This window comes from Bombyx mandarina, chromosome 03 (assembly GCF_030267445.1).
Source record: "Bombyx mandarina strain Sakado chromosome 03, ASM3026744v2".
In the NCBI taxonomy this organism is placed as follows: domain Eukaryota; kingdom Metazoa; phylum Arthropoda; class Insecta; order Lepidoptera; family Bombycidae; genus Bombyx; species Bombyx mandarina.
Genome location: NC_143210.1, coordinates 1,314,622 through 1,337,172, shown reverse-complemented (window position 1 = coordinate 1,337,172; position 22,551 = coordinate 1,314,622). Strand labels below are relative to the sequence as shown.

General features: G+C 36.4%; 2 protein-coding genes across 7 annotated transcripts in view; one reads left to right on the top strand and one right to left on the bottom strand.

Annotated features, from left to right (window-relative positions):
- Positions 1–940: 940 nt before the first annotated feature.
- LOC114251924 (mitochondrial tRNA methylthiotransferase CDK5RAP1) lies at positions 941–7,522 on the top strand. Of its 2 annotated transcripts, XM_089736239.1 has the most exons (8): positions 941–970; positions 1,441–2,164; positions 2,875–3,025; positions 3,355–3,569; positions 3,853–3,983; positions 4,317–4,473; positions 5,690–5,817; positions 6,977–7,522. In XM_089736239.1, the coding sequence occupies exons 2-8, from the start codon at positions 1,636–1,638 to the stop codon at positions 7,364–7,366; spliced, it is 1,701 nt and encodes a 566-aa protein (XP_089592365.1). In that variant the 5' UTR covers positions 941–970; positions 1,441–1,635; the 3' UTR covers positions 7,367–7,522. The 2 variants fall into 2 exon arrangements, with proteins under 2 accessions (XP_089592365.1, XP_028042180.2); XM_028186379.2 differs by lacking the exon at positions 941–970 and having other exon boundaries at positions 1,004–2,164.
- A 413-nt stretch (positions 7,523–7,935) lies between these two features.
- dgo (ankyrin repeat domain containing protein 6 diego) overlaps positions 7,936–22,551 on the bottom strand; it is a 114,110-nt gene continuing 99,494 nt past the window's right edge. For all 5 annotated transcript variants that reach the window (XM_089736229.1, XM_089736224.1, XM_028186316.2 and 2 more), the window contains 3 exons: positions 22,352–22,453; positions 21,578–21,775; positions 7,936–20,872 (listed from right to left, as the gene is read on the bottom strand). In XM_089736229.1, coding sequence (XP_089592355.1) covers positions 18,353–20,872; positions 21,578–21,775; positions 22,352–22,453 — 2,820 coding nt within the window. In that variant the 3' untranslated portion in view covers positions 7,936–18,352. The remainder of the gene's footprint in view (positions 20,873–21,577; positions 21,776–22,351; positions 22,454–22,551) is intronic.

Below are 22,551 nucleotides of genomic sequence, written 5' to 3'. Positions count from 1 at the left end.
TTAATTTTAAAGTAAATTCATTTGCAAATTCAGTAGATTTCCACCAGATCCTAGAGGTAATTAAATGCCAGTTGTTCTTTTCAATCAATTTACCCATTAAATAAAACTAAATTTAGATTTATATTTCGACAGATCTGATTTCGTCCTGATAAATCTGGAAATATTAAGTATATAAGTGTTCTTTTGAAATAGTAGTTTAAAAACGAACATACCAACATTTCCTAAAACCAACACACGTCTTTAAAGTACCACCGCCGAGTAGACTAAAGATAATATTATTCTAGTAAGCTATTGATCGATTTGTAAAAAAAAATATATTATTTTCTTTAGTCTTCGCGAATCAGAGACAAAATTAAGAATTCTAGTACTTTTATATTAAAATACCTATTTTAACAGTAACTAATTTAGGACATTATTTGATGACGAATAAAACATTATAGCCCTTGAGCACGAAAATTAATAAAAATATCCTAATGTTAGATATATTAAAATTCTAAGCGTCAGATTAAGTCAAAAACTAAATGTAAACATAAAAATAAAGTTCACAGTTGGTAGACACCCCCTACGATCTTAGGAGAGCAAATTCAACTGTGTTACACTACGTGTACTATGAATAACACTGATTAAATATTACTGCTCATTTAGAATTTTTAAACATGCGTATTAGGTTAGGAAGCAATGTTGGACGGTTAAATTTGAGGGGACTGGGTTCTGTAGGTGAGGGGCTATTTAAAAACATTCTGTTTCAAAATACTTTGTACACTATTACACCATTATAATATTTTATTTTTATAAAACTCTTAGATGTTGCTCTGACCGTTTCTAGATGAGAAGTCATTGTCTTCACTGAAGAGAAGAAAATTAGTTGTTTTACATATATATATATATTCCAACATTCGAAACCTGTAACCTTACATGTGTCAAGTGTTGCCTGCAATGATATGGAAGGTAATTCATTTATGAAGGTCAGGTTAGTGTTATTTTTTGGTATATTGTATTAAATTATATACAGGGTGTTAAATGTATGCAAGTGTTGAGGGAGTGTGTTGGAGTTTGAATATGAATTGACGTAATGACGTTCATATTCAAACTCCAACAACTACCATTACTACAACCTTGTTTCGTTGTTAAGAACAGTAATCAACTTATACACATATGTGTCGTAGAACAACCACCATTTTACTGAGGTTTTATTTTATTTCAACTCTTCTCGTTTTACTCAATTTCATCCCAATTGATAACAGTCTCAAAAAAAGTAAAAGTAAACTTCATCCTACTCCCCTCTATATCATTTTCTATCATAAAACAAAATGTTTTTTATTAATTGAAGATTTTTATAAAGTGCTTTTGTAAAGAAATTATTGATTATCTGGGATTTGGTTTCTTTGCTAGTTTACATGACTCGATTAAAAAAAAAGTTATACTATTTTTATTTTTAAGTCATCAGTCATCATGTAATCAGCTGAGCATCACCTAAAAGAAAGTTAAATTAAAGTTAAACATACATACTTACCCACATATTTATGAAACGAAATCAGAATAATATGCTAAGTACGTGCCTACATAAGATGTTGATTAAATGTTACTTATAAACACACAAAACAGGAAAAAAAATCAAATATAATTTTACACGAAATGAATATTTTGCTACGAATGCAACGCCTAACAAGGCTATCTAACAAAAATTCTTTAAAAATTTGTAGACGTTACACTAACAATGACCGCGTTAGTTATAAAAATAAAATAAAAAGTGGTCCTGGATTGAAAGAGTTTATCATAGGAAACGTCGAGCCGGTTAATACGGATGCCCCATATATACCTTATTTGCGCCAAAACTTACTGATACCAAAAAAAAGAAAAATTTACTTCGATGTGTACGGATGTCAAATGAATTTGAATGACACCGAAATAGTTTGGTCAATATTAAAAAATGAAGGTTTTGAGAAGACGGAAAACGAAGAAGAGGCTGATGTTTTCCTAGTAATGACGTGCGCGATCCGGGAAGGAGCGGAAACTAAAATATGGCATCGTTTAGATCATTTACGTGGTTTTAAACGTAGAGCAATGAAAAATAAAAATAGGCCAGTGAAAATTGGTATTCTCGGCTGTATGGCTGAGAGATTGAAAGAGAAATTAATTGAGAAAGAGAAGTCTGTTGATGTTGGTAAGTATAATTTTAATTTAACAATATTAATACTGTCACCTGCCTTGACACATGGACTTTTCATTGTATTGTTTATTACCCACCACCCACCACCACTTTAAACCAGAATGAATAAACACTTGTAATAAACACTTGTAAAAAACAAAGATAAAGTGGTATCCTGTCTGAGTTCATATAAAGCTCTAATCAAAAATGTTTAATTGTGTTCACTAATATAAATTAAGTTACTAACGTAACATTGTGTATACCTATTCAGAATTGTATGAAAAACATTATGTTCTTGGAACTAGAGCACCTATATTTAATTGATCATACTATACATGAGTGCAATCCTGTGTATAAGCTACTACATTGTGAAGTTCATCAGTTAGTCTGTTAGATTTTGTGCAAAAGAGTAATAAACATCTAACCTCACCATCTCACATTCCACAATATTCATTTGAAATAATTACCATAGAAAAGAACTCTTTTTTAAAAACTATCTTCTTGTAGGCTAAGTTTTGCTATTATTAAGATGGTAGACGTAGGATAGTAGCTCTGGTGATATTCTCACCTAACTTTTGTAACTCCTCTTATTTTGATTGATAGAAATGTGTATTGTGAGACATTAAGCAGAAGTGGATTTGGTAAAACAGTACTTAGTTGCAATATTATTTATGGCGAAATACAATAATCTATTACATAAATCAAACACCGTAAATATTTTTCAGTGGCAGGACCAGATAGCTACAGAGATCTTCCACGGCTACTGGCCCTGACTGATAATGGGCAGACAGCTGTCAATGTCCTCCTGTCATTAGACGAGACATACGCTGATGTGGTGCCAGTCCGATTAAACCAGGATTGCATTTCGGCCTTTATGTGAGTAAGTTAATTTATTCTATCAATCTGTAAATACAATGCATCTCTTATTTTGTATTTATCAATAACAAGTTTCCATAAACAGATCAGTATCACAACAGTTGTTCCTTATAAAAAGTTGTTTCCTAATGAAATTTGAGCAGGCAATGCATCTTAAAAATTTCACTAAGTTTAATCAGTCAAAGTAGTTTAATTTTCGATGTCCATAGTGGAGAGTCCTTTACGGTAAGCAGCAGGTTGTCTTTGTCCCTGGCATTGCTAACGTCCATGGGTGACGGTAACCACTCACCATCAGGTGGACCATATGCCCACATTGTGTACATTTTCAGTTCTATAATGCGCGGATGCGACAACATGTGCACATACTGCATAGTGCCATTCACGAGAGGCAGAGAAAGGTCCAGGCCGGTCTTCTCCATTGTGGAGGAGGTTCGGCAGCTTGCTGACCAGGGAGTCAAGGAGGTCACACTGCTGGGTCAAAATGTGAATAGTTACAGAGACATTTCCAAGGCTACTGAAAAAACTAATACCAGTGTTGCTAAAGGCGAGTGATTAACATAGAAATCTTCAATAAGTACCAATTATAAAAAAGTGTCTAGTTTAATAAAAATATTATTGGAATACCTATATACATTAATATATACTAAATGTTCAGTAGGGAGTAACCACTTGGCATAAGGTTAGTTGTGTACTCGTTAATGTAATATTAATAATAAACAAAAACATACATTAGCTTCCATGTCCATAAATTCCAATGATATTGTTGTTAATATTGCTGTTAATATTCAAACAGTTCTGATCTAAAATACAAATATACACGTCTGCAGGGTTCAGAACAGTGTACAAGAATAAGAAAGGCGGTTTAAGGTTTGCTGATCTGCTGGATAAAGTGTCCTCTGTTGATCCTGAAATGCGAATCAGGTTCACTGCCGCACACCCCAAAGACTTTCCAGATGAGGTAGATATGAGTGCATCTAATTACATTTCGGGCAAAATGATACAAAGTTAAACCTCAATGGTTTCAGTGTTTATAAGATCTTTAGTGTCTGTGTATCCGAACAAATTGAAACACTACGTCTGGAGGGTAGTCTCTAATAGCAAAAGTTCTCATCCAGAGCGGACGAGGAAGTGATGACCTTCATGATCTCAGGCCTCTCAGTTGTTTTTAAGCCCTCTGACTTCCAGCAGTTGTTCTTCAAATCGGAATGAATTAAAACATGCCTACCACTGGAGCAAAGCTTCAAAAGGATCCAGAGTTGAGGATTGAGGTGCGCGTATTATCTTCCTGTAGGTGCTACAGATAATATCGGAGCGTCCGAACATATGCAAGATGTTGCATCTGCCAGCGCAATCCGGCTCAACCACGGTGCTGGACCGGATGAGGAGAGGGTACACCAGGGAAGCCTACTTGGAACTGGTCGACCACGTCAAGAGCTGCATACCGGCTGGTAAGTTTTACTGCACGGTGGGACACAGTGGACTGCAAGAAAAGTGCTCAGAAATGTAGCAATTATAAATGTACAATGAAGGCTTTGCACTCTTGTCTTGATTTGTGTTCTCTATAACCTATATTGAACTTTTTGGCGGGAACGCGAGGAGTAAAGTTGTGTGATTTGTTATTTGTCTATTTAGTGTTTCTACAGGTTTACATTTGTAATAATGGTAGTTTATTAATTGCTTAGTATCTGTGAAAGTGCACAATTGTGCAAATTGTGTGAAACAAAGCCACTGGACGCAGCTTCTCGGGGTCCTCCAAAAAGTTCACTTTAAAAGTCTCAGTAAATTACCACCATTTTACTAAGATTATATTTTATTCCATATCATCTCATCTCAATTCATTTCATTTCATTTCTTATTATCATTTGCAAAGTACAGAAATTAAATTAAAATACTACATTAATCAAATTACTTTCTCAACCTAATTATCTATACTGTCCCACGCTGCTAATTTAATTTATACTTACACTGATATAAATAATGGCCAACATGGACAGTCCCTTCGTTTTTTATTATTCATAACTGTAAAGAATTAAAACGGCGAAATATAATAATCTTAGTACTTGACGTTGGCTAATGCACAAACCGTGCCGGAGCCAAAAAAGAAAAAAATGGCTATATATACTAGGTACAGAGTTCCATTTAATTTTTTATTTTTTAATTGCTTAGATGGGTGGACGAGCTCACAGCCCACCTGGTGTTAAGTGGTTACTGGAGCCCATAGGCATCTACAACGTAAATGCGCCACCTATCTTGAGATATAAGTTCTAAAGTCTCAAGTATAGTTACAACGGCTGCCCCACCCTTCAAACCGGAAACGCATTACTGCTTCACGGCAGAAATAGGCAGGGTGATGGTACCTACCCGTGCGGACTCACAAGAGGTCCTACCACTAGTAATTTTACGCAAATTATAATTTTGCGTGTTTGATTTTTATTACACGATGTTATTACTTCACCGTGGAGTCAATCGTGAACTTTTGTTGAGTACGTATTTCATTAGAAAAATCGGTACCCGCCTGCGGGATTTGTACATCGGTGCATCGCTACACACGAATGCCGTCATATCCTTTAGACCACGACGACTAATTAAGTGAAATCTCGCTTAAAGCAAATACCCTTTCTCCTCTCAGTATAATTGATCTGGTTTGTTTATATGGTTTTCAAGTCGGTCTGTCCACGGATATGATCTGTGGGTTCTGCGGTGAAACCGAGGAGGAGTTTGAGGAGACGCTGTCTCTGATGGAGCTCGTGGATTACAACACGGCGTTTTTGTTTCCGTACAGCATGAGGGAGGTTCGTAAGGCATGATTTTAAGTACATAATTTTTTGGACTTTCCTAAATATCGATTAAAATCTCCGCTATGCTAAATTTGACAGGAAAAAAGTCCAACGTAAACAAAATAGTGTTGTGTTTTCATATTGAAATAGAATAATCGACTTTAAGACGTGACAGTTAAGTATTGAAATCTGTTGTATTAAATTGTCACACGCCATCTAGTGTCAGTCTGGTAAAATGTCTATGAGTCTGGTAATTTGTTGGTAATGGTTAGTAATACTATTTCTGTGAGTTTTGTTTCTGCCGTGAAGCAGTAATGCATTTCGGCTTGAAGGGCGGGGCAGCCTTAGAACCTTAGACCTTAGAACTTATATCTCAAGGTGGGTGGCTCATTTACGTTGTTGATGTCTATGGGCTCCGGTAACCACTTAACACCAGGTGGGCTGTGAGCTCGTTCACCCGCATAAGCAATAAAAAAAAAGTTAGTGGACCGACAATTGGCTTATACGAGCGTATAATAATGAAGTTAGTGCTAAAAATACTACTTGTCGTTATTCTATTTTCACTATAACAGTATCTCATTTCAGTTGAACACTTTGAGTTGATTATAAAATTAATAAATAAAATAAAATAAAAATAAAATACTTTTATTTCAAGACGTCATAGTTTCGTAGTGTGTTCGTATTACAAATAACTTAAGAACTATGTTAGTATGTATTTAAATAAATCTATCAACTCCGTCCCTGGCAGGGTTTCAGGGAACCTACCCAGGATCGGGGCATCCAGTCTTTCAGCATTATGTTTACAAGAATAATAATAAAAAAAAATCATTGTCTGTAAAGTCGGTTTACGGACGATAGCCATACGTGATAACGTCAGTAGCAGAATTATTCGAACTGCTAGCTATGACGTCACAAGCTACCGCTTGGGCCGATCGTGCCTCTCTATCGCTTTTACGGCGCTCTCGCTTGCACGCTCAGGCTCAGGGGGAACGTGACACTTTTTCGTGCATGCAGCCGGCGTTCATCGATTTATTATATATTTATTATATATTATATATTTATAGAAGATATTATTACGTCAATATAGCTTGACCATATTTGACCGCGGCCTATTGACCACCGTATTTTAAGGATATAACTAGCTCGCAGCTGATTATGTGAAATATTTTTATAGAAAACAACAGCGTACAGACGCTATGAGGACGACGTGCCTGATCACGTTAAGAAGGAAAGACACGGCCGCCTGCTGGAGGTATACCGACGGAAGAGTCAGATGTTGAACGAAGCTGAACTTGGCAACACTCACTTGGTGCTCATCGAGGGTGTAGTAAAAAAAACCGGGCAGCTATACGGCAGGAACGAGGTCTACATGAAGGTCGTGTTCGACGAGGGGGAGATCATGAGCGATGATGGGGGGAAGAGGGCCATGAGAATAGGGGACTACGTTGCCGTGAAGATTGTGGGGGCAAAATCCTCTGTTCTGAGCGGAGTGCCGTTGTGCCATACTAGTTTATCGGAGTTTTATAGAGAACGAATTTGGGGGGAAAACAGTATTGAATTGTGATTGTATTGATGAATAGCTCTCATCGGTGCTCACATTGAGGGTTCACACAGAACTATAGAGGAGTTATAGGTGGCGCGGGAGTCGTTACAGCCATCACAGAGTTGCAGCGATTATCGACTAGGTGTCGCTAGTTGTAAATAAAAATTGTTCACAATATTTTTGTGGTTGGTTTTATTTTATCTATGTTTTTTCTGTACAAAGGACGAGCTGTAAAAATATTTGGTTTCTGCGTGAATAATTTTGTAAGCCTTGCACTAAACACCTTTATCTCTAACACTAGGAGTAGGGACCCCGGTAACCGTACTCGTCGAACTCGGCAAAGAGTTCGACATGCAAGCTAACCTAAACATCAGCCCGCTGATTTTCTCGCCGGATCTTCTTAGCTGGTCGTGATTACGATCCGGTAGTAGATTCATTCGCGAAGCAGCTATTCTTGTATTGTTAGGTCGCCTTTGGATGCGCTCGGGTAGCTGTTAGCAAATCCCACCCCTCCTGGCAGAGCCCTTACTCGCCCACCTGCCCTTGTAAAACTGTAATCTAGTAAAATTTGGATGAAATAAAAATGCGAATTTAGGTGTGACACTTCAAAAGTGCAATTTATTAGACTCGATTAGTAAAAAAAAAACAATCTTCTGTACAAAGAAAACTGTAAAACAATAAATACAAAATTATTTTACTTATTATTGTGTAAGTGCATTGCTTAAACACTACAAATTAGCATCTTTAATTAACTCTGACATTTCAGTTATTGCAAGTTTCAAAGTAAGGGAATCTATGGTTTGTATATAAATTTTATAATCTGTGTTCCGTTTAGGCATAATAAATTTAAAAAAAAGACAGTGAAATGGAATCTTCAAAAATATAAACACTGAATTGGCGACTGGTCGTATTGTGAGTTACAGGTTCAAAGGGTGGGAGCTGTTGTACAATATAATTGAGTCTTTGACACCATGTCTCAAGGTGGGTGTTCGATTCACATTGTGATATACAGCTCCGGAAACCACTTAATACCAGGTGAACTGTGAGCTCGTTTATCCATCTAGAGAAATAAATAAAAAAATTAGTTACATATTTAAAAGTGTAACCTTCGTGAATTATTTTTTTTTTTTTTTTATTGCCCTTGTAGGCAGACGAGCATACGGCCCACCTGATGGTGAGTGGTTACCGTCGCCCATGGACTTCAGCAATGCCAGGGGCAGAGCCAAGCCGCTGCCTAAACTACAACGATTCGACAATCCATCTTGTAATTTCCAAAACCTACGGCAATTACCATAATAATGTTGATAAAACTAAATAGTTTAAGTAATTTTTTGCCCGAGTCTATTTTTACTATTGGGCACACTAAAATAATTAAGACAAAAATACCAAGTAAAACTAGATGCATCAAAATCTCTATATTTACAAAGGGACATGACTATTAAAAATAAATTGAAAAAATTATGGGGTGTAGCCGTTGACTTGAAATATTAACAGGGTCACAAAGCAAGTAAAGCCTTACGAAAGAATATCTTGGACTTAGACAAATTAGTTATTTATTCATATGATTCGTAGGTCATGGTTTCGATACGTAGGGTAATGATGTATGTAAATGTCAAATGTCACGTATTTAATAATGTCAAGTCCTCTTGAACATCAATCAATTGAAATGATTAGAAAATGTTACAATTATTTAAATAACTGCATCGGTATTGACGAATTACGTTTTACTACATGACAATTCAAATATGTTATTACAAAAAAAGTTCAGATAACACGAACAGAATACGGCTGATGTTCATAGAATGGCATTTTAATACAAAAAAAATACTAATAAAAACCTAAATTATTGTAACTTACTTTAATTATAACAATATAAGCTTAAAAATATTTTGTGATGGCATCTGTGTATATCTAAATTTGTACTTAGAACGTTTACTATTTACGTATAGTAATTGATTGATGTGCTCTTAGCGTCTGTTAATAAAACACGACGAAGCGAGGTTATTAGTCAAACTAACCCACAGACACAGCCCACTGAGTTTCTCGCCGGATCTTCTCAGTGGGTTGCGTTTCCGATCCGGTGGTAGATTCTGCGAAGCACTGCTCTTACTAGGGCCAGCGTTAGCGCCACTCCGGTTTGAGCCCCGTGAGCTCACCTACACGTTACGGCGAAGTTGATATAGCCTCTCAAGGCTATAGGTAGGAAAAAAAAGTCAAACGATACCATTAGGGATAAGAGTGAAGTCCGATATGAATTCGCATCAAAGCGATACTAACATGAGAACAACATCATTAGCTTGCTAAGCAAACTATAGATACACATTGTTTTATTATTTCCGTTTTTCAACCATCAATGTCAAGTGAAAAAAAGATTGGGTCAATGAACTCTCTTTGAATACCAGAGGACACTCGACCAAGATAGCGAATGCCGCGTGTTATCTGTGTGCTTAGTGCGAGTTTTGTAACGCTCTCACTAGCGAGCCAGTTTGCTCAAATTTGTATGCAATTGGAACAGCGCCCCTAGCGGCAAACGTACCCGGTGTTATTTTGTGAGTGCGAGTTCATATTAACGTTGTGATCTCGTAACCGAGTAATTTTACCGAAAGGAGTACCACGAATGACATTTGTGCGAGTGCGTGTTACAAATTAGTGGGTTTTAACGTTTCGATCGAGTATTTCTTTAGTAGTTCTATTTTTCCAACTAGAGAGGCAAAAGTATCATGCCATAAAGCCTAATCTTTTTTTATGAAAAATGATAATATGGAGTGAAATGGATTTGATTAATTTGAAGCATTAATTAATTGGCATGGAATGAAATGAAATGAGATCAGATATATGGGATAAAATATAATCTCTGCAAAATGCTGATTATATACTGAGATTTTTTTCAGTGGACCTTTTCGAAGACTTCGAGAAGCTACGTCCAGCGGTTTTGTTTAATTTTTTTTAATTTTCGCACTTTCACACATACTAAACAGTTAATAAACCCACGTTACTTTGTTATTGCATAGATGGGTGGACGAGCTCCCGGCCCACCTAATCTTAAGTGGTTACCGGAGCCCATAGACATCTACAACGCAAATGCCGCCTCCCACCTTGAGATATTAGTTCTAAGGTCTCAATATAGTTACAACGGTTGTCCCACCCTTCAAACCGAAACGCATTACTGCTTCACGGCAAAAATAGGCAGGGTGGTGATACCTACCCGTGCGGACCCACAAGACGTCCTACCACCAGTAATTACAAAAATTAATTTTGCGGGTTTGATTTTTATTACATGATGCTATTCCTTTACAGTGAAAGTCAATCGTAAACATTTGATAAGTACGTATTTCATTAGAAAAATTGATACCCGCCGGCTGGATTAGAACACCGGTGCATTGCAAGATACGAATACACCGGACGCCTTAACCTTTAGGCCAGGACGGTCTCAAAATTACACTTATACACGAAGAAATATTAAATACGCATTAACTAAGAAACATTAAATAGACAAAATAAAACAATTCACACAATTTAGCTCCTCGCGGTCCCTCCAAAATGTCTTTTCATCTTTTTTTCCTAGTTGTTCAATTGTAAATGAATAAATCAAAATCAAATCGAGTTTACGTTCTATACGGTGAAAAATGAAGAATTGTGAGTGTGAGTTGAGATATGCTACTCGCTTCGCAAGGCGTTTATTCACCGAGAGCAGCAATAATATTATTTCTCGTATATTGGTAGCACGTGATGTTTTGGCATTAGACCGTCTAAATGAAATACAACGCATTTTAACAGCATTTTAATGGGAACCTACTACTTTCAAAATTATTCGGGTAATGTCACGTGTTCAATACTATTTTGTACCCTTAGAATTAAAGTGGCTCAACCCAAAATTCTTAGTTTCTGGTAAACTTTAATATTGTAATACAATAATTGTATTTTTTTAGTTTTTCGGTTTAAACACTTTAAGGCATGCCATTTTATTTGAAAAAGACAGAAAGAGTACTTTGTCCTTTTCTAGACTAAAAGAGACTGTTTAATTTTATAAGCTGATAGAATAATATAGAAAAGAATAATAGGATACCCTCTAATCGTCACATTGGAAAAAGGTATGGCTTTATCATTTTATCATCTAATTTTTTTTTTAATGCATTTATAAAACTAATTTAATTTACAGTATGTAAATACATATATCTATAACTAATCCGTACTTGTCAAATTCCTCATAAATTGTCAATATTCTTAATAAAATTCCTGTTAATAATATACAAGTGCAAATGTTGAGCTGCTTGCCAGAAATGATATAATAGTGTTTTGTTTTTTTGTTGTTTCCTTGTAGGCTGCCTGTAATAATCTAGATCTGTGTGAAAGGCAATAAATGATTTTATTATTATCTACTAATGGTAGTCCAGTGGTCGAAATTTGACCATAATTTATTTAAATTTTAAGTTTGAACATTATTATAGTTCTATTGTCACCTTTCTATTATCATCATTTCTATAATAATCATTGCTCTATGTCGCCAAGGCTACATTATAGAAAAATAATATTAAAGACAAAAAATATTAATCTATTCTCAATTTGACCACAGATTGATAAATCAATAAACAAAAAAAGTATAAATGCATGTGTGTGTGTGTGTGTGTCAAATACATGGTAATGTGTGTAAGGCTTTTTTATTCATTTAGTTTATTTTTTATTGTTTATGCACAATTAAAAAAAAAAATTCTCTATATTCTCTATAAGTGTGGGAAATTTCATACTTCTCCGTCCGCGCAATTTTTGTAAAAAGGAGTACAACATTTTTGCTTCACGTATTACCTACTTAAAATGTAGGTTCTTAATAATAATACATAAGTGTTTTGAAATATAAAACTAATCTTAAATTTTTTAGTTATACCACTTCCATTCTAAGGGTGCAATTTCGTAAACAAACTTTGCCGTAATGGCGTAACCTTTAAAATACACGGAAACTGCCCAGCATAAACATATTTTTTTAGTAACTTTAATAGAAGTATTAGAATTAGAAGTTTATTATATAATTTATTTAATTGTAATTACATATTTAGACATACTTAGCATAATTAATCTTGAAATAGGTAATTATTTCAGCTTTTTTTAATTAAAGAAATTATGTTTTACATAGGTTTAATCATTTACCCGTTGAACGTTTATAAAATGATTGTATTTACGGTAATAGTGTTGATGATCTTCATTAGGTGGCCCAAATATACTAAAATTATTACGAGCATCCATCCTTATTTATAAATGTGTAAAGAAGCAAAATTATTATTACATTGTTCAAATTTCTATATAATTTATAAATATAAATCTGTACGTATGTACCTCTAAATATGTATATTGCGCGCGCGTGTGTGTGTGTGTGTGCGCGTGTGTATGTGCGTGTGTGTATATATTTCTATAATAGATAGATACACAGTGTGCAATTCATTTCGAAATTATTCTTGCCCATCTAATGGTTGTCTGGAAGAGATCACTCTTAGCGATAAGACCAAGAAATAATGTTTCACAATATTTATTCATTTTGTGTACAATAAAGAATACTCTTTCACTGGTGGTAGGACCTCTTGTGAGTCCACACGGGTAGGTACCACCACCCCGCCTATTTCCGCCGTGAAGCAGTAATGCGTTTCGGTTCGAAGGGTGGGGTAGCCGTTGTAACTATACTGAGACCTTAGAACTTATATCTCGAGGTGGGTGGCGCATTTACGTTGTAGATGTCTATGGGCTCCAGTAACCACTTAACATCAGGTGGGCTGTGAGCTCGTCCATCCATCTAATCAATAAAAAAAAAACAACTCTATCTCGCTCTCTCTCTCTCATCAAACAACTCTTTAAAAAAAAGCAATGATTTAATAAGAATTAAATGAAAAAGCAAATAATTAATATGTATTTACAACTAGCTAGACGTCTATAAAATTTTCTAACCGAAAAAATATATGTGTATAAACCATTAGAATAGATAAAACCTTAAAAAACAACATTATTATTAAAAACGAAAGAAAAAATCTTGATATTGTATTGGTTTCACGGCAAAATTTTTAGTGACTACTTAACTTGCTTGAAAGTGAAGAAATACTCTCAAAATCCATTAATTTGTAACTCGCACTCGCACATACAATAATCGAGAGGCTCACTTCGGTAAAGCTATTCGATACATGAGACAGCAACATAAACAAACCTTCTCTCTCCCACAAAATGAGATTCATAAGCTTACCACTAGGTGGCACTGATACAAACTCACACAAATTAAACATAACATTAACATCGACTGAGTAATTAAAAAAACTCGCACTAAGCACAGGTACATTACCCATTACCCGACTAATTATAAATATCGTTAGAAAGCTTGGCATTTCAATTAAACGCCTTAATAAAAAACTTGCATGCTACCAACATAAAAGAAAAAATTATTGCTTCTAAAGATGAATAAACGTCCTGCAAATCGAGTAACTCGCACTCAGTGTGCTTAGTGCGAGTTTTGTAACGCTCTCACTAGCGAGCCAGTTTGCTCAAATTTGTATGCAATTGGAACAGCGCCCCTAGCGGCAAACGTACCCGGTGTTATTTTGTGAGTGCGAGTTCATATTAACGTTGTGATCTCGTAACCGAGTAATTTTACCGAAAGGAGTACCACGAATGACATTTGTGCGAGTGCGTGTTACAAATTAGTGGGTTTTAACGTTTCGATCGAGTATTTCTTTAGTAGTTCTATTTTTCCAACTAGAGAGGCAAAAGTATCATGCCATAAAGCCTAATCTTTTTTTATGAAAAATGATAATATGGAGTGAAATGGATTTGATTAATTTGAAGCATTAATTAATTGGCATGGAATGAAATGAAATGAGATCAGATATATGGGATAAAATATAATCTCTGCAAAATGCTGATTATATACTGAGATTTTTTTCAGTGGACCTTTTCGAAGACTTCGAGAAGCTACGTCCAGCGGTTTTGTTTAATTTTTTTTAATTTTCGCACTTTCACACATACTAAACAGTTAATAAACCCACGTTACTTTGTTATTGCATAGATGGGTGGACGAGCTCCCGGCCCACCTAATCTTAAGTGGTTACCGGAGCCCATAGACATCTACAACGCAAATGCCGCCTCCCACCTTGAGATATTAGTTCTAAGGTCTCAATATAGTTACAACGGTTGTCCCACCCTTCAAACCGAAACGCATTACTGCTTCACGGCAAAAATAGGCAGGGTGGTGATACCTACCCGTGCGGACCCACAAGACGTCCTACCACCAGTAATTACAAAAATTAATTTTGCGGGTTTGATTTTTATTACATGATGCTATTCCTTTACAGTGAAAGTCAATCGTAAACATTTGATAAGTACGTATTTCATTAGAAAAATTGATACCCGCCGGCTGGATTAGAACACCGGTGCATTGCAAGATACGAATACACCGGACGCCTTAACCTTTAGGCCAGGACGGTCTCAAAATTACACTTATACACGAAGAAATATTAAATACGCATTAACTAAGAAACATTAAATAGACAAAATAAAACAATTCACACAATTTAGCTCCTCGCGGTCCCTCCAAAATGTCTTTTCATCTTTTTTTCCTAGTTGTTCAATTGTAAATGAATAAATCAAAATCAAATCGAGTTTACGTTCTATACGGTGAAAAATGAAGAATTGTGAGTGTGAGTTGAGATATGCTACTCGCTTCGCAAGGCGTTTATTCACCGAGAGCAGCAATAATATTATTTCTCGTATATTGGTAGCACGTGATGTTTTGGCATTAGACCGTCTAAATGAAATACAACGCATTTTAACAGCATTTTAATGGGAACCTACTACTTTCAAAATTATTCGGGTAATGTCACGTGTTCAATACTATTTTGTACCCTTAGAATTAAAGTGGCTCAACCCAAAATTCTTAGTTTCTGGTAAACTTTAATATTGTAATACAATAATTGTATTTTTTTAGTTTTTCGGTTTAAACACTTTAAGGCATGCCATTTTATTTGAAAAAGACAGAAAGAGTACTTTGTCCTTTTCTAGACTAAAAGAGACTGTTTAATTTTATAAGCTGATAGAATAATATAGAAAAGAATAATAGGATACCCTCTAATCGTCACATTGGAAAAAGGTATGGCTTTATCATTTTATCATCTAATTTTTTTTTTAATGCATTTATAAAACTAATTTAATTTACAGTATGTAAATACATATATCTATAACTAATCCGTACTTGTCAAATTCCTCATAAATTGTCAATATTCTTAATAAAATTCCTGTTAATAATATACAAGTGCAAATGTTGAGCTGCTTGCCAGAAATGATATAATAGTGTTTTGTTTTTTTGTTGTTTCCTTGTAGGCTGCCTGTAATAATCTAGATCTGTGTGAAAGGCAATAAATGATTTTATTATTATCTACTAATGGTAGTCCAGTGGTCGAAATTTGACCATAATTTATTTAAATTTTAAGTTTGAACATTATTATAGTTCTATTGTCACCTTTCTATTATCATCATTTCTATAATAATCATTGCTCTATGTCGCCAAGGCTACATTATAGAAAAATAATATTAAAGACAAAAAATATTAATCTATTCTCAATTTGACCACAGATTGATAAATCAATAAACAAAAAAAGTATAAATGCATGTGTGTGTGTGTGTGTGTCAAATACATGGTAATGTGTGTAAGGCTTTTTTATTCATTTAGTTTATTTTTTATTGTTTATGCACAATTAAAAAAAAAATTCTCTATATTCTCTATAAGTGTGGGAAATTTCATACTTCTCCGTCCGCGCAATTTTTGTAAAAAGGAGTACAACATTTTTGCTTCACGTATTACCTACTTAAAATGTAGGTTCTTAATAATAATACATAAGTGTTTTGAAATATAAAACTAATCTTAAATTTTTTAGTTATACCACTTCCATTCTAAGGGTGCAATTTCGTAAACAAACTTTGCCGTAATGGCGTAACCTTTAAAATACACGGAAACTGCCCAGCATAAACATATTTTTTTAGTAACTTTAATAGAAGTATTAGAATTAGAAGTTTATTATATAATTTATTTAATTGTAATTACATATTTAGACATACTTAGCATAATTAATCTTGAAATAGGTAATTATTTCAGCTTTTTTTAATTAAAGAAATTATGTTTTACATAGGTTTAATCATTTACCCGTTGAACGTTTATAAAATGATTGTATTTACGGTAATAGTGTTGATGATCTTCATTAGGTGGCCCAAATATACTAAAATTATTACGAGCATCCATCCTTATTTATAAATGTGTAAAGAAGCAAAATTATTATTACATTGTTCAAATTTCTATATAATTTATAAATATAAATCTGTACGTATGTACCTCTAAATATGTATATTGCGCGCGCGTGTGTGTGTGTGTGTGCGCGTGTGTATGTGCGTGTGTGTATATATTTCTATAATAGATAGATACACAGTGTGCAATTCATTTCGAAATTATTCTTGCCCATCTAATGGTTGTCTGGAAGAGATCACTCTTAGCGATAAGACCAAGAAATAATGTTTCACAATATTTATTCATTTTGTGTACAATAAAGAATACTCTTTCACTGGTGGTAGGACCTCTTGTGAGTCCACACGGGTAGGTACCACCACCCCGCCTATTTCCGCCGTGAAGCAGTAATGCGTTTCGGTTCGAAGGGTGGGGTAGCCGTTGTAACTATACTGAGACCTTAGAACTTATATCTCGAGGTGGGTGGCGCATTTACGTTGTAGATGTCTATGGGCTCCAGTAACCACTTAACATCAGGTGGGCTGTGAGCTCGTCCATCCATCTAATCAATAAAAAAAAAACAACTCTATCTCGCTCTCTCTCTCTCATCAAACAACTCTTTAAAAAAAAGCAATGATTTAATAAGAATTAAATGAAAAAGCAAATAATTAATATGTATTTACAACTAGCTAGACGTCTATAAAATTTTCTAACCGAAAAAATATATGTGTATAAACCATTAGAATAGATAAAACCTTAAAAAACAACATTATTATTAAAAACGAAAGAAAAAATCTTGATATTGTATTGGTTTCACGGCAAAATTTTTAGTGACTACTTAACTTGCTTGAAAGTGAAGAAATACTCTCAAAATCCATTAATTTGTAACTCGCACTCGCACATACAATAATCGAGAGGCTCACTTCGGTAAAGCTATTCGATACATGAGACAGCAACATAAACAAACCTTCTCTCTCCCACAAAATGAGATTCATAAGCTTACCACTAGGTGGCACTGATACAAACTCACACAAATTAAACATAACATTAACATCGACTGAGTAATTAAAAAAACTCGCACTAAGCACAGGTACATTACCCATTACCCGACTAATTATAAATATCGTTAGAAAGCTTGGCATTTCAATTAAACGCCTTAAAAAAAAACTTGCATGCTACCAACATAAAAGAAAAAATTATTGCTTCTAAAGATGAATAAACGTCCTGCAAATCGAGTAACTCGCACTCAGAGCTCCGCACGTTTCACCGTGAAGAGCGTACACTCGATGCGAGTCATTCGATTCGATTTTTGAAACTCGCACTAAGCCTACTGGTTTGTACTGAGTTAACATTTTGCGCCTTTTTTGCTTACTAAACTTAAAGACCGTATTTTTTACACAAATGTAAATCTATTTTTGTTTTTATATAATAGCTATTGACGAGCAATTAGTATGTATTATTAAATTTATTTTCGAAACAACCAGTTTTTTTAAGTGTTAATAACAAAAAAAAGGAAATGTATTACATCAAATGAATATTGTCAATAATTATTATCAGATATCGATAATGATCGAAATCCAATACTGGGCGAAAATTAGTTTAATAAACACAAATTTCAAGAGATTAGAGATAAGATAATGTCTGTGCTTTGTAAAAACTAAAATAGTATATTTTATTCTATTGTGTACTACGAGACTCTACTAATAAGTGACTGCTCTCAATCGTTTAGTGTAATTACCAATCACCTGGAAGGCAAGATCGGGATGTTACACTAAGCTCGATGCGCCCATATGTGCGACAGGTTTCCCGCTACCTACATTTACACGTTGACCAGATAAATTATCGTCCACGTGCCCAGATAAACTCGGAGAAGGGCCTTGTGAGCTGCCGTACACCTTTGTACTGTAACCGGAATCATTGTGCGATTCCCGGTCGGTCTGGCTTTGGGTTTCCGTCAAATGCGTGTTTATGGCCAACGATTGCAGTCGACTGTGCAACAAACTGTGGTCTGGAGCTGGCTTCCTTATGTTTCTCGGGAACATTCCTGGATGATTGTCGTAAAAACGAAGATCGTTCTGATTAGCGATCTCAACTTCGGTGTTCTGGTCCAAATGTTGGCTGTAACAATGTGGAATGCGTTCCATTTCCCTGTAGATATGGTCTTGCATCATGGCATCGAACACACCGGTGTTGTTGTGGTATAGCGGGTTCCTGCTTCGAGCCTGGACCGCGTTGGGCAAACCTGATTGGTTAAAGTCGTATGGCGTTTGAGTGTAGTGACCATTGTCCAAGTAAGGTTGTCGATTCGGTATTTCGTGGAAATATGCATCTTTCGGTATCATTGTACGTAAGTCGTAAGTGGGGGGTTGTGTTGGTGCCGGTGATTGTGATTTTCCAGACATAGTTTCGTAGTTTGGCATGGGAAGTGTTTGTAGTAAGTTAGTATTTCTCATAGGACCGGGCTGAACTGAACTACGTATCGGATTGTCCTCTTCGTCGCTGCTTTCAGAATTGTTCCCATTTTCTTGAGGTGGGCTTTGGAAGGATTTTCTCGTTGGGAATGGAATTAAGTTGTGCAAACTAAAACGTTTGGTCTTCGGTGGCTTTTCTTTCAATACTGGAGCGGGTCGCTGAGGTTGTTGGGGCATTTTCAAAATGCCACTTGGACTAGGCTGTACTATGAAGTCTGGACTATCAATCGGTGGTTTTCTTAACATTTGCTCGTGCGCAATTCCTTTCTGCTGTTCAACTTGCGCTACTAATTCCTGCACTGATTTCCTGGGTCCTTCGTTAGCGTGGTAGTTTTGTTTTCGTAGCTTAACGTAACCGTCTTGAGAAATATCTAACGCCTTGGGGTTTCGAGTTGCGACCCCAGACACCTCTTTCTCTAGGTCTACTCTTTTTCGAATATCATCAGCCGTTCTTTGCAAAACTTGGCTCTTCCATGATACATTTGGTTCCGGCTGTATCCTATCTTCAGGGTCGGTAGCAACGTGTGACTTAGGATCTGACAGACGACTAGGAGATACATATCTTTGATTATATGTAGGTTTCGTTTGAACCGTCATCGGTGAAGGTGATTTGGACACGGACACTTTATTATCTTTAATATGAATCTCTGCTGTAACGTTATGTAAGCGGTTTGGGTCTTGAGGTACATGAAACGGTAGAGGAGGTCGCGATAGTCGACTGGGACCTGCGTCTAAATGGTCGGTACTCTTGGAATTCTTCAGGAAATGCCTTCGCCTTGGACTTTGTGAGCTTTTGCTATCCAGACCCTCAGTGCTTTTAGACGTCGTTTTACTGTCGTTTAAGTCTTTAGGATCGCTCTCATAATGTTCAGCATTTTTATTGAAATTCTTGACAATTTGGTTTACCCTAGTACGTTCTTCAGTGTCTAAGAACTCGAGACTTCTCGTCCTTTTCAGTGGAGGTATGTCTATTGAGTATCTAGGACTAAAGTCTGGTTTTCTCGCGCGCTCCGAAGCCCTGAACATCATCCCACGTGTAAGCCACTGTTCCAGGTGTATGTGCCGTTCTTTGCACAAAGCCCTTTCTGCTGCCACGAACCTGGTTAGTTCAGATATTTGTCCTTGAGTCTTCATTTCTAGATCGGTAACTTTCTGATCTAATCGTTCATGAGCTCTGTCTATATGTTTCTTTAAATCTTTCTTATCTTCGTTCAGTTTGTCCTCCATATGCTTGAAGAATGGAGCACAATAGCACGTGTAGCCTGCGCCTATTGGGCCCTTTTTGATGTTTCCAGCTAAGTCTAGGAAGTACTGTTCGCCTTTTCTTAATGGTTCGGTGGGTAGCGAGCTCAACCTAGGCTTTGGGAAGTATTTAGGATCGGGATAGTAATGACACCCGTATGGGGACCACGGAACTTGGGGCGTTTCAAAATGTACGTTCTTCTTTTTCTTGTCTTTAACTTTATCTTTCTTCTTTCCGTCGTCAGGTTCATCTAAAGTTCTCTCTTTGCTTTTGTCTCGTTTTTTCTTTTGTTGTTTAGCGACAGGAGTGTTCAGTATTTGGATGATCTCTTCGAGTCCTTTCCTGGTTGCGATATCTCTTGCTGTTTCCCCTTGGTGGTTCCTGATGGATTTGTCGCAGCCCGCTTCCAAGAGTATGCGTGTTAGTTTTCTTCTTCCCATGGCTGCAGCAATGTGGAGAGCCGTGTCGCCGTTCTTGTTTTGCTCGGAGACGCGGCATTGCGCTGAGATGAGGATGCGAGTGACGCCGGCATGGCCGTAACGCGCCGCTGTGTGTAAGGATGTATCGCCATACTGTAAAGTTAAAGGAAGCGGTTATTTTTCGATTTAATTAAAATACAAAGAGCATGATTTTGTGCCCATAGACCGTATAACAGCACCTAGCCTTGATTGTATAATTTGATGGCTGTCCCAGCCTACGAATCAGAACGCATGGTTGCTTCGTGACAAACACAGGCTAGGATGATGGTAATTTTCTGCGCGGGCTCACAATAAGCTCTACATTCAACAAACATGTAATGCAATAAAAATATTTGCAATGGGCATGTTCTTCGATATACTGTTGTAATGTTAGATTTTTTTACGTCATTATCTGAGATCCTATTCTTCATTTGCCAATTTACAAAACAGTTAAAATATTGGGGAAATCTAAACTACAATTTATATACTTCCTTAGGTAGATATAATTTTATATTTTAACACGAAATGATACCCTGATTATGCTTCAGTAAAATCAACTGCCGATGAGATCATTACAATTTTTGACCTAAACTTTACTATATGCAGATATGTAGACCGATAACTTCCAACATAAATGATATTTACAAAATGAGCATTATTACTTAAAAGGCAAACCGTTTTTTTTTTATTGCCCTTGTAGGCAGACGATGATGGACTTCAGCAATGCCAGGGGTAGTGCCAAGCCACTGCCTACCACACATACAACAATAGTTCGAAATATAATATAGGCCTTACAAACAACATACAAATATACCGTACATTATTCTGTAAGTCCGGCGGCGCGCCAGCGAGCAAGATCTCTCTGCAGGACTGGTTGTGTCCGTTCTGACAGGCAAGATGCAGCGGCACGAAGCCGGCCGAGTTCCTAGCGAGGAGATCGGCTCCGGCCCGCGCCAGCAGCCCCACACACCTGGAGTAACCCTTCCACGCCGCCTCGTGCGCTGCTGTATTGCCGTGCTGAGATGGAAACATCTTATATGATTTCTTTTTTGTTTTTCTACCTAAGCTGATAGCCTTGAGAGGCTATTTCAGCGTAACCTTAACTAGTAGGTGAGCTCACGGGGCTCAAACCTGACGACGTTGCTAACACGAACCCTAGCAAGAGCCGTGCTTCGCAGAATCTACCACCGGATCGGAAACGCGACCCGCGGAGAAGATCCGGCGGGAAACTCAGTGGGCAAATTTTCCTAATCATTAGTCCGGATGAGCGATTCTGTTAGAAAAACACTAAAATAATCGCTACGAACAGTGTTGTTTAGCTAACTACACTGCGCAAGTTAATATTGCTAAATATGTTTACAATACGCTAAATGAGCTATTTATAAGGATACAAAATTTAACCAGTCGTCTTAATACTGTCCTGTGTACTGGGCCTCCTAAAAATACTTGGATTTTGTGAAAAAGGATAATATGCGAGAGAAGGGTGTGAGTGCAGAGATGACGTATGTCAGGCCTGGATGGAAAAAGAGGACATGCTGCGTCGGCGACATATAGTGAGAGCGCAAGAAGAAGATGAAGCAATTGTCTTCTTACCAAGTGATCTTGTTTGTTCGGATCAGCTCCGTGCTGGAGGAGCAGTGTGACGACTTCGACGTGTCCGTCAGCTGCGGCGCGCTGTAATGCTGTGCAGCCATTCTGTCAACAAAATTGCTTTTTTAATACGCTTTTATTAGCTTCAGACGAATGAATGTATGTTTGTATGTTTGTATGTTTGTAACGGAATCTTTGAACGT